General features: G+C 39.3%; 1 protein-coding gene across 1 annotated transcript in view; it reads right to left on the bottom strand.

Moving 5' to 3' along the window:
* Positions 1-943: 943 nt before the first annotated feature.
* The window catches only part of atp1a2a (ATPase Na+/K+ transporting subunit alpha 2a), a 46,090-nt gene continuing 34,334 nt past the window's right edge, over positions 944-12,699 (bottom strand). Inside the window, exons 19-24 of the mRNA XM_044025445.1 lie at positions 9,325-9,448; positions 5,626-5,771; positions 5,398-5,528; positions 3,678-3,779; positions 3,463-3,554; positions 944-1,314 (exon numbers count right to left, since the gene is read on the bottom strand). Of these exons, the coding sequence (XP_043881380.1) occupies positions 1,286-1,314; positions 3,463-3,554; positions 3,678-3,779; positions 5,398-5,528; positions 5,626-5,771; positions 9,325-9,448 (624 nt within the window). The 3' untranslated portion in view covers positions 944-1,285. The remainder of the gene's footprint in view (positions 1,315-3,462; positions 3,555-3,677; positions 3,780-5,397; positions 5,529-5,625; positions 5,772-9,324; positions 9,449-12,699) is intronic.

Here is a 12,699-nt window from a genome sequence, read left to right as displayed (position 1 = left end):
TCTTTCACCACCATAGCTATGTTGTCCTTTCATCCTATCTGTTTGATCTGCGGTCTCAATGACAAAGAAGCAATAATGAGCAATACTACACACCACAGTACTTTTTTTAATGCATGATGAAAGAACATAATGGAGGCTGGGATTTTCAGAAAGAATATGACAGGCTGTGTAGTGCAGGAGGTTTTCAACTCCAGAAAATTACAGTAATGCAACATCACGGAGCTGCTGTTAAACCCCTCAGAACAGGGGCATCAAATGACCTGGGGACCACTGAACGTATATGGTCTGGTCAACATTTTGGGAAAAAGACGACTGTTCACTCGGGGGTGGGTGATATGAGATTAAAATTATATCACAATATTCCATCATGATATCGTAATAATAGTATTTGTGACAACATTTCACATCATTTAAAAATAAAAGTGTTCAAATGTGAAACAGAACTATATATAAGTAATTAAATACAATAATGTATTTATGATGCAAAATAAATCTGTAAATTAAAAAAAAGTTTGAGACCTCTGCCATAGAAGAAGAAAAAGAATGGAGAGTATTCCTAATATTTCAAAAAGTATGAATCTTAGCTGAAATTAGAATAATTGCAGCACCATTTTCACACTGGACTGTACCATTTATCAGTCATATCGCAAATGCAGTATCCTTCAAAAATAACCGGAATATGATGTTTGACCATGTCACGCAGCTCTAGTGTCAAACAGTGTTGAATGATGTGTGAGTGATTGAAATCTGCTTTAAGTGTAGGACATAATGAAACAAAAAAAGACATATTATCATAATGAAAACAGTATTCCCATCGAATAATATGTGGTTAGTGAATATTCTTATTTGGACATATTGCCTTCACATTATATCTATATCTTCAACGAGTTTCAAGTACTTTTTTAATAAAAACAACAAATACGTCTAAATTTGGAGTCAGACATATTCTGAAAATCATTTTATTTCGTGCATTTCATGATGAATGACATTTGTTATTTCTATAACAGGCTAAACAGGCCACAATACATCACTTTGGCAATAGTTTATCTTAAGACACGGATGTGTGCATCACGATTGTTCTGCTGGAAACGTTGTCAGAGAAAACAACAACAAAAACAGAGCAACTAAAATCACCATCAGGAGCATATTTTCAGCAGTTTCCTCTTACAATAATCAGATATGTGAACTGATCCATGCAAAAGTACAACTGACATAGACGCACACACACACACAGCCCCACACGCTCACTCACAGACACACAATGCCAACAGACATTTCATGAATGTTAATAATAGGTCTCTAGCTCCACCCAACCTGCAGGAGAGGGAGACAAAAACAGAACAAGAGAAAGAAAGTGTGAGACAGACAAGCAGTTTTCATAACATGCTTTTGTGTCACTCTATTTGTATTCATCCCGCTGCCTTTGTCTCTGTGCATTTCCAAATGAATCCTCTCATAACTCTTAAGACTCTGATCAGCAGCCCGTGACGCACAGATTAACAGAAATGATTAACTGTCACGATAAATTGTATTTGTCTCCCCGTGTCTGGGCTCCCATCCACTGACACGCCACGGTGGAGAAGAAAACTCTGAACTAAGACTGCATGTTTTGTCCAAAAGGTAACCGTGCTGGAGCTGTGACAGTGTGGGCAGCAATGTGTTTATATCTCGTGTCGACCAGCGACATTTTCCCCCCGCTGTGGTTTGTTTTGTTTGTTTGTTTGTTGTTGTCTGGGACGACACTCCCTGTTGTTGTAATGTAAAGTACAAATACTTCATTACTGTACTTAAGCACAACATTCACGTATCTGTACTTTGTTATTCATATTAACTTTTACTTTTACTCCATTACATTTCCTCTAAAAATCTCGTTACTATGAAATAAAATCAGAAGAAGAAGAGTTGGTATTATGGTCTGTATTTCTATAAAGCATCTCTAGTCTAGATGAGCTGCTTTACACATCTTTCATACCCATTCACACACTGCAACATAGGGTTAAGTGTCTTGCTCAAGGACACGTAATAGACTAGCACAGTCAGGAATTGAACCCACAACCTACCTTGCCCTACCACTCACGTACATTTGAATCAAAACATTACCTTTGATACTTAAGTACAGTAAATGTCATATACTTTAAGACTTTTACCAAAGTCATTTTCTGGTAACATACTTGTACTTTTACTCAAGTATCCCTTTCGGGTACTTTACACAAGACTGCCCACTCCCCCATTGCTCCCCGGGTACAGTTACTGTAAGTGTGTTGACTATAGTTTTGTGTCAATCGCGAAGGATTTCGAACATTTTGGGTGAACATGTTTAGCGTTGTAAATAAAAAGAAACGTTTCAGTGATTATTTAGTGCAAGATTTAATCATTTTTCAAAGGATCTTCTAATTTGATGAGATAAATGCGTCTTGTCCCCGCCCGCCCCTGCGCTGCCACTGTATGCACACAGGCGCTCCCTCAGTCAGGTCAGACAGTATTGACGAAAACAAATATTGATCCACTGTTTTTTTTTTTTCTGTCCTTGAAGGAAGCCCAAACAGAGGCAAAAATAATAACATCAACAACAACGAAAATCACCACCCGTTACGCACTGCGGCTTTAACGCTCACCACTCGACTGAGTCCAAACAGATTTCTGCCTGCTTGTTTCATTCATTTCACACACTACTAAAGATTATTACCTTCAGGGCCAAAAGAAAACTCGGTAACTGTTTTTATGTATTTTTCTAAACCGCTTCCATCAACAGAGTTGGAAATATCTTCTGTTTATGAGCAGGATATTTTGAAAAAGACCTTTGGGTGAAATATGAGGCAGATGCTTAAAAATCAGATCATACCGGATGTCTGTGCGTGTGTGTTTTTTTATTATTAACTGTGTTTTTATCCTTCATATATTGAACAGAATTCTCAAACAAACTGCCAGGCAGCATCCCATTTCCACGCTCTTTTTTTTTTTCCAGAAGGAGACGATAATCAGTAAAGTGCGGAGGCAGCGGCGTTGAAAGCCGCGAGAATTGTTCAGCATTGAGTGGCTCGTTTGCTGCTGGATGCCCACAGATTTCTGCTGTATTACTAAGGGTTTTTCACCTAAAAGTATCTTTTTTAATGGTTCAGTGTAGGATTAAGTCGTAGGTGAGTTTCTGTCTCTGAAAATATAGATGTAAAAATGCCAGCGCCTAACTCGGAACTTGACAGATAGATGTGGTGCAAAACTTTTATCCCACAAAGAAAAATGAAATAAACATCACAGCTTTTTTTCTCTACTGTTTTGAGATGTTGTTTTTCTCCACATCTCTGATCTGTCAGATCACAAGAAGCCGTGGTGAGATGACTTGTCATTTTAGGATCTTTATTCTCATTAAAGGACAGTAGTAAGGCAGCACCTTCACCTGGCTTTCCTAAAAGACAAGAAAGACTGAAACCTTTTAATCTTGCTTTCATTTTATTAAGTACTTACCTCCAGGGTTCCTCCTCAGAATGAATTTACGGATCTCATCATAAACGAAGATGAGAAGACTGTACGGGAAGGCACAGAACCACCACAGGATCCTGACAGGAAAAGAAAAAAAAACAAGGCGGTAACAGGGTGTGGGTGCATGAAGCAGCAGTGTTCTTACTAATTCTTTAATATCACGGATGACTGTGGTGTTGAGGAGAAATCAGAGCACATACCTCATTGGGTACATGCGCAAGGCAATGTCCATTCCAGGGCAGTAGGAGAGGAAAGCAGCGAGGGCGGTCTCAACGAACAGGCCGAAGATCAGGATCCGGTTCCTGTTCAAAGCAAGAACAAGAAGAAATCAAAGATAGAACAAGGTTTGCTTTGAAACTTATGAAAACTTATGTTTGAAAGTAACCCTTATTAAACATGCAACACTGTATATATATAGATCATTAACTCTGTATATATATATCTATGTAAAAATGTAAAAATAAAGACTTGTGCAGACTGTTGCACAAACACTAAATGTACAGGAGAACAGTGACATGGGTATTTGGGCGCATCACATATTCTACAGGGACAGAAGGACAACACTGTCCTTGTCAAGACTATTTTAATCAATATTTTTTTTGAAACCGCTTAAAAAAGTGAGACTGTGATTTTATTTTAAGCAAGGAGAGTAAACATGTTTCCCGGCAGCAAAGAAAAAACCAAACAGTGAGAAAAAAAAACTCAAGGTGTACAAATTAAAACCATCAAGGTCTCCTGATTTAGCACTTCCATTTACACGTGCATGTGAAAGTGGGTTCCTTTTTTTATTATCCATCTTCTTATGTGCCTCTTTACAGCCACACGGCAGTGTGATCCAACAAAAGGAGAACACCTGATGATTTAAAAAGCTCTCCCTCATTCATATTCTTTGTAAAAAGATATTTAAGTCTATTATTATACGTGTTACTGTTACTGATATTCTTATTGCACCTGCTCACTCCACAGATGGAAATAAAAAGTTGTTTCGAAATTCAAATCCATTCTGGTTGTAGATATTTTCTCTAATGGCGTGTTTCCTCATTGAAGGCACACCTCTTCTTCTCTCTGGCTTTTAACTTTTAAAGTTTAAATGGACTTCAGGCAAAGTTTTAAACCTAATTTTAACTTCCTTATATTGCACTGTGTTTATGCATTTTATTATTGACTTATTCTATTTACTGTAACTGCAGCATTATATGGGCCAGTGGGTTAATCTCCAACAATTACCAGGGAAATGTCTAAAACAGGGGTGTCAAACTCATTTTTGTCCGGGGGCCACATACAGCACAATTTGATCTCAAGGGGGCCGGACCAGTAAAAATAGTAAAATAATAGCATAATAACCTATGAACAACAAGAACCCCTTTGTTTTTTCTCCTTTGTTTTACATTTACTGAAGGATAATTTTACATTTTACATTTCTTGAGAAATATAAGTGAAATTTCAACAATATCAAGCCTAAATTTACTATTTACACAGCACACTGGATCTATAAAGGCACAAACATTTAGTCACGGGTATCTGGAGCATTTGACATTACGTTTAGATTAGTGTGAAATTTGAACAAATTCATCCTGTGGGCCGATTGGAACCTCTGGCGGGCCGGTTCTGGCCCCCGGGCCGTATGTTTGACACCCCTGGTCTAAAATCTCGATATTTAATATTTAACAGAGGAGTCCGGTGTGTTTCGCTTTACAAGTCACTAGTCACTCATTCGCATGTCTTGTGTAAAACAAAGTCACCGCAGTTTCACACAGAGCTGCGCAGTGATGACTCCGCCCACGTTGAGTAGGTAATATTTTTGAAGTGGAAAAGCAACCTAAACCGTGCCGTGCCATGCCGTGGCGAGGCGAGCTGGGACCATAGTGGAAAAGGCTATTAGTTGCCTTCTATGCATCCTCTCCTCACTCACTCACTCACTTCATGCCCTGCTGAAAGAGGGAGTTCCTCCTGGTCTTGCAAATGATGAGATCGGCCCACTGGACGACCACAATACTGACGAAGAAGGCAGTGTGGCAGGTGAATTCAACGATCTTCCTCTGCTCATAGGTCTGCCCGAATGACACACACACACACACACACACACATTTAATTCCTGCACAAAATATTGTATAAGTGCACTAGTTTGTTCTTCTCTCCGCTCCTTACCCACTGCTGACCATAGGTATCCTCCAGGTCGTTGACTTCGCGGTCATCCCAGTTGATGCGGATGCCAACAAGGGTATGTGGCAGGAAGCCGTTCTCAGCCAAGATCACAAAGTAGGTGAAAAAACCTCCCAGAGCTTGGATCATACCTGTTTGACAGAATTTGCAGGCACATTGATCAGGAATCTTTTTATTTAGTGACGGGAGAGCTTAGACGTAATGAAACTTTGCAATTCAGAATCAATAAAATTTTTATATTCTATTGTCGTTCGCTACACTGTAAAAAAAGAAAAAATCATTGTTTTTATGGTAAAAAAACTGGCAGCTGTGGTTGCCAGAATTCTACTGTAAAAATACGGTAGAAATCTTTCTTACATTACGGTAAAAGGATATTAGTACTGCTGATTTCACGGTAAAGGTTGGAGATTATTTCCACATTCTACCATATAACATTGTTTTTAAGTGAAAGTAACAATGTTTTGCCATATATTTAACGTGAAAATAATAAGTAAAGGATTTCTCCATGAAATAAAACCGTATTTTACTGTGAAATAAACAGCATTTATTTACATAAAATACTACTTTATTCTGTAAAAAACCAACAAACTTATTTTTACGGTAAAAAAAACTGGCGGCTGTGGTTGCCAGAATTCTACTGTAATAAATACGGTAGAAATTCTTCTTACATTACAGTAAAAGTATATTAGTACTGCTGACTTTACAGTAAAGGTTGGAGATTTTTTCCATATTCTACCATATATATATATACATATACAATGGTTTTTAACTGAAAGTAACAATGTTTTGCCATATATTTACGTGAAAATAACATATAAGTAAAGGATTTCTCCATGAAATAAAACAGTATTTTACTGTGAAATAAACAGCATTTATTTACATAAAATACTACTTTATTCTGTAAAAAACCAACAAGCTTATTTTTACGGTAAAAAAACTGGCAGCTGTGGTTGCCAGAAGTTTTGACTCTTATAAATGTTATGGTATTTTTGCGGAATGAACACAATGGTTAGTACAGGTTAGGTTTGTTTTACGGGATATTTCCATAATTAATACGGTGCAAGATTATTTAACAGTAGATTAATGTAATATTTACAGGAAAAAAATGCAAAAATGACTGTTTCTGCAACTATATATTTTAACGAAAACTGTAATAAACTCTTTGACAGTTGAACAGTTTTTCACCGTAAAATCTACGGACATTTTTTACAGTCTATAGTCGTTTGCAAAATGGCTGAACAGCGCCCCCCAAAGTCAGACCCTGGAAAAGCCCGCAGGTGTCGGACATATGAATTGGATCAATATGAGCAAACAAGTGTCTTGGCACCTATTTTCATTTTTGAGGTTATATTTTGGTAGTTTTACATCTTAGATCAAATTCCCTCCAACAGTAGCCACGGCAACAAGATCAAAGGCACACGAGGAGCCATTAGAGCTCCACTCCCCTGAGCTCTCTGACCACTGATTTCAGACGCTCTAAATCTTTAGCTTCTTTTAAAATCACTCCTTAAATCCTTTCTTTAATGGACATTGTGAGAATATGTGCTTTGCACACATTTATTGGGCTCGTTTCTCGTTTCTTGTTTTTTTATCGGCTATGTTCACTCGTCTTTATTGTTGTATCTCTCTCTGTGTGGCCATGTCCATTTAACTGCTTGACCTGAGCTTTGTTACACCGTTTTAAACAGCGTTATATAAATAAAGTTTAATGATATTATTATGGTAGCACTCCTGCCTTTGCAGCAAGAAGACAAGGGTCCGATTGGGTCTGAAAACATGCAGATTTGGGGATTAGGCCCCATAAATTTGGACACTTTTGCCCTATGTCAGCTGGGATTGGCCCCAGCGCCCCCCGCCACCGTCATGTGTAGGCATTAGGGGCCATCGATGGACGGATGGATGGGTGGAATATTATTACGGACCCTGATCTAGAAAAAAAATCATTTTCATATAAATGAAAGCAGTCAGTGGAAGATCGCAATAGCAGCAAATTGTTTTAATTTCATGTTGCTAAATGAGTTTTGTCAGAGTGGGTGTAACAGTTTCACCATGATGGACACCTTGATTTTGAGTCTCCACACATGCAAAACATGGACAACTGCTCGTGAAGAATTGAGATAATGGTTATTACGTCTCTCTTTTATTTCGTAGTTCAATTAAAGCCTCACACTCATTTTAAAACCACTGTGACAGGAAAATTGGACTGCATTTGTTTTGTGGATGCTGGTTCCTTATTTTGTTTTTGCGACGCTGGTGAATTTTTTTTAACTTATTCTGCGTCACTCTGTATCAGATCAGTCAACACTTCACAGCAGACGCTCCAGGACTTCTTGCTGTGATGTCAGAAGAGTGGTTCGTGTATGTGATTTGACGCGACCTGCAAAAGTTTGGCCCCAACAGCCTCTGCAGTGTTTTGAACGTGTTCAGCTTGAAATGATATGTCATCCAATGAATCCCTGTCATGTTTTGACCTATTTAACAGCCTGTGAAACTGGGCCAGCGTTTGATTCCTCACTATTCCCAAAACATGAAGGGAGAAAAAGCATGCAGTCAAAGAGAAGCTCCAATCAATGAAACATTAAGTAGAAATAGCTGCACCCTCCATGCTTTCCCTTTGCTGTAAATGTCACGACAATTATTCCGTATGAAAATTGTGGGGCCTTCTCCTGACTGCTGCTCCTTCGAGATCTATTTTCTTCAACTGCCGTTTCCTAAACATCCGCACAGACATTAAGAAATGCCAGCATTACTGATAAATGTCAGTGTTTCACGTTTATATACAAGTGATGTTTGTCATAACTGCAACTTCCCTACAAGAGGGCCCGTCGCAGTGATTCAGAGAGAGTCTGCCTGTCAACACAGTTATGACACGTCAAAGCAAATTCCTTTACAGACTTATTGTTGATGCGGGATTAACGTACGCGTATTCTGCGAATGGGATTTTCTCCTGATCAAATAATGGAAAGGAAACAAATGAACGTGTTAATGCAGTAGAGACTGTTTTTTTTTTTTTTCATTGTTCTCTGACGACTGACAGCGAGTGCAAGAGAGAGATGTCAATGTCGCACACTAAGAACGTCTTAATCGTCGTGCGATTGTAAACAACTTTTTAAAAAAAAAAAAAAAAGAAAGAAAGAAAAGAAGCCCAAGCTGAAGTACAAAGTGACTTTGGGAGAAATATGAGTGGATGAATCACTTAGTCTGGAAGAGAAATGAATAAATAAAGGGGGAGCAACTCCGCTGAGGGACGGTGAGAATTAATTGCGCTGTGTCACAGAATGACTCTGCCTGTGAGCGCGCGTTAATGCCGCAGCTGCGCTCGTGAAACGAAGCACAGGAGAGAGATTGATAGACAGTGACATAGACATTGACATTTTATCATGTTTTGGCCCAACCCTCGCACTACTAGTAACAAACATATTTGCATAAACTTGAAAAATATCCCTTTATGGTGGTTTATCCTCCTATTGAGGGTCACGAGGGCTGGAGGTGTCCACTTTGGAGACGTCGTTTAAAATCCCCAAACTGCATGTTTTATGGACTGGGGGAGGAGGCTGGAATACCTGGAGAGAACCCACGCATGCACACACAGACCCCTTGGTCGAACCCGGATCCAAACTGGCAACCCTTTTGCTGTAATGCAACATTGCGAGCCGTCACATAAACAAACACAACAGGACACACCTATTTGTCCGTAGGCCATGCTGATGAGACGCTCGTTGACCAGCTTGTCCGTTTTGGGGTTCCTCGGCTGGCGTTTCATGATGTCACTCTCTGCTGTCTCATAAGCCAGAGAGATAGCAGGGACCTGGGAGACATAAGGAGGAAAAGGATCAGGACCTAATGCGTGCCGTAAATGTGCGGGAATTTGTCTTTTCTGGCACGGGTACAAAGGCCCAGTGACGGCGCCAGACACAGGCTAGACGAGACATATGCTGTATTCATATAATTCAGCATTCAATCACCATGTGGAACAAGAAAAGACAGGAAAAGTGCAAAGAGAGGTGGGGGGGGGGTGGCAGTGACAGTGATGGAGAGAGAGAGAGGAGTGAATTTTCAAGACACTCATAAAATGGGAGGGTAGAAAAGGTCCTTGTAATAAAGATCTTATATTGGCTGGTTTTACCAGGTAAGCGACCGAGCAATAAGTGTGACTTAGGGCAGGAAATCTCTGCGACTTAGACGGGATTTGAGGTGAAGATTTGGCACAATGTGAAAGTGAAGACATGCTCCGTGGTCTACAAGTCCAGTTTGTTTGTTGTGCTTTTCGTCTGTCTTTCTTGTTTTTTACTCGCTGACCCACAGAAGCTCAGAAATAAAAAAATAAATAAAACCTGGCATAGATTTTCTCCTTCGTACCTCTGAAAGTGTGTCTGCCTGTGCCGTATCCAAATCTCACTCCTTCAAGCATTCTCAAGTGTGCCGCATCTTGCTTTGATAAACATCTTCCGCAGCCGTCCTCTTCCACGATGCTAAAAATAATCATCGCATGCTCCAAGTGCTGCTTGTCACTGCTAAATCTCAGCAGAGCCCTCCAGCCTGTAGCCTGTAGTTGAAGCTGTTAACAAGCTGTTAACAGCTTCACCAGCAGACGAGAGGAATATGTACTTTTACTGCACTCTTTTGAGGTACTTTATTGAATATTTTAATAATTTCTTTTTTACTTTCTCTTCAAAGCAGACCCCCAGCTTGTCTTTTTGGGGTTTTTTTTATATGCAAAGCACAAATGAGACATTTTTAATCTTAAATCGTCGCATCATCAAAAACATGCTCTAACAACTCCAGCCACCGTTTCATCCTTCTTCATTAGTTTCTGGGTTGATGTGAGCAGAACACACTAAACTCCTCTTCAAAACAAATGAACCAAAAAACAAAAAAACCTTCTTTGCCACTGATGCAGGACATGACGTTTCATCTGTCAACTCGAAGGTTGTGGGTTTGATTCCCGGCTTCACTCGTCTACATACCGAAGACACTTAACTCCACATTGCTCCTGATGGCTGTGCCGGCAGCGTATGAATGGTTATGAATGGGTGAATGTCAAAACTGCACCATTTAAAGTGCTAAATATGACCAAATGCCACAAAGTAAAAATGAATTATATATTACTTTTAATAACTAAATAATTCAAATGAGCTATGTATTATTATAGTAATAAGAATAATAATAATAAACATCATTTTTATATGGTTCTATAGAGCTGAAACAATTACCTGATTATATATATATATATATATATATATATACATATATAATATATATTTATTATCATTATTATAAGAAAAATACTGCTAGAAAAAAATATTTAGTATTAAATTGTGTTTAAACACATGATATTAAGTGGTGGGCCGCATGCAATCAATTGGGGGGCCACATATGGTCCACGGGCGGCCAGTTTGATACCACTGCTCGACTGTATGTGGTTGCTGAGAAAATATTGAGTTTCACAGGACGCAGATTTATTATAAAGATAACTTGCTCTCTCATCATCCTCCTCTTCCTCACATACTTTACACACTGCTACGGTGGAATTAGTCTGTGTTTCCACCAGAGGAAGCTTGCGTACCACTGGCAGGTACCGCAGTTTGAGAACCATGGCTCGAATACAAACCTGCCCGTCGGCTTCACTTGGTCTCAGCTGTTTACAAGCTGTGAACAACTTCACCGACAGACAGGAGGAATTTGTAGTTTCACTTGTGTACCCTTTACGTACCGCATTGAATATTTTAATAAATTCTTCAAAGCGGACACCCAGCTGTTCTCCCCAGCAGTGTTTATTAAATACATGTAGATGTGTTTCTTTGAAAGGGAATTGGTGTTTATATGCAAAACAGGAGCACAAATTGGATGCTTTTAATCTTCAATCATCACATCTTAAAAAAACTCCAGCCATTAAAGAATGAGCATCCCTGTGATCGCAAGCAGTGAAAGTAAATATTTGTCGGCACAATCGCATTTTTGTCCTGCTGTTTGAAAACCAGAGTCGTTCTCTCTCTGTTTTGGTTAATGTCACCTGAGTAAAAATAAATGGAACAACTTTATTAATAATGTGAGCAGGGCGTTCCTCTTTATCTCAGACTTTTTAAGACTTAAAATCGTCGTTTGGCAGTTGAATACGAGTCTATTTTTGAAAACTTTTGCTTTTGGCTCATTGGGATGCGGGGGAACCAGTTTCTGGTGCGCTGAGAGCAGGGAAAAATTAAAGTTTAAGTCATGAACACAAGTGAACAAGCCCTTTTGAATATACTTGCATTCATCGTGTGCTTCCTTTCTTTTGTAATGAAGGATTACGCCCCTCAGGCAAGCGACGTGCCAGCAACTCCCTTCGTTTTTTTCCCTTCTGTTGCTGCAGGAAATACAATGGAGAGACTGGCATCTGGAAATGGCAGAGCAGTGAAATGAAAAGCATCACCCGCTCTTTGTTCCTCTTAAATAAATGGACGCTGGCTGTGAGCCAAAAGCCAATTTCTCCCACTGACGGAGACAAAAAATGAAAGCAAACATGCTCTCGTGCTCTCACATTTGACACTATATACACAGTATATATCAATATATATCGAATTGAAATTCATTCTAATATTAACACTGTTCTCCTTAAAGCTGGGAAAGGTCATATTTTTTCGTCTTATTGATTATTACATAATAACCTTTCATCATCATGTAAATTAAGTGATCTGAGAAAGAACTAGACTTCATTACCATCTGAAGTCAACCCGTCAGAGACTTTAGCCAATCACAGAGCAGCTCATAGAGAGATAAAATCGTTTTAAATGTGCATTTCTTTGAATTTGCCATCACAGCAGATCAAAAGGAGCTCCGCAACTTCCCATTGTGAGCTTTCATTCATCGTCTACCGCTTTATCCTCCACGTGCGGGTCGCAGGGCTGCTGGTGCCATTCTCAGGTGACAGGCGGGGGACACCCTGGACAGATCGTCAGTCCATCACAGGGACAAACAACCATTCACACATTCACACCTACTGGGTCATTTATAGTGTCCATTGAACTTCTACATGTATTTTGGACATGTGGGAGGAAACTGGAGAAAACCCACACATGG

Source organism: Solea senegalensis, linkage group LG1 (genome assembly GCF_019176455.1).
Source record: "Solea senegalensis isolate Sse05_10M linkage group LG1, IFAPA_SoseM_1, whole genome shotgun sequence".
NCBI classification, from domain to species: domain Eukaryota; kingdom Metazoa; phylum Chordata; class Actinopteri; order Pleuronectiformes; family Soleidae; genus Solea; species Solea senegalensis.
The sequence above is the reverse complement of the archived record's forward strand: the minus strand, read 5'-3'. Positions and strand labels throughout refer to the sequence as shown.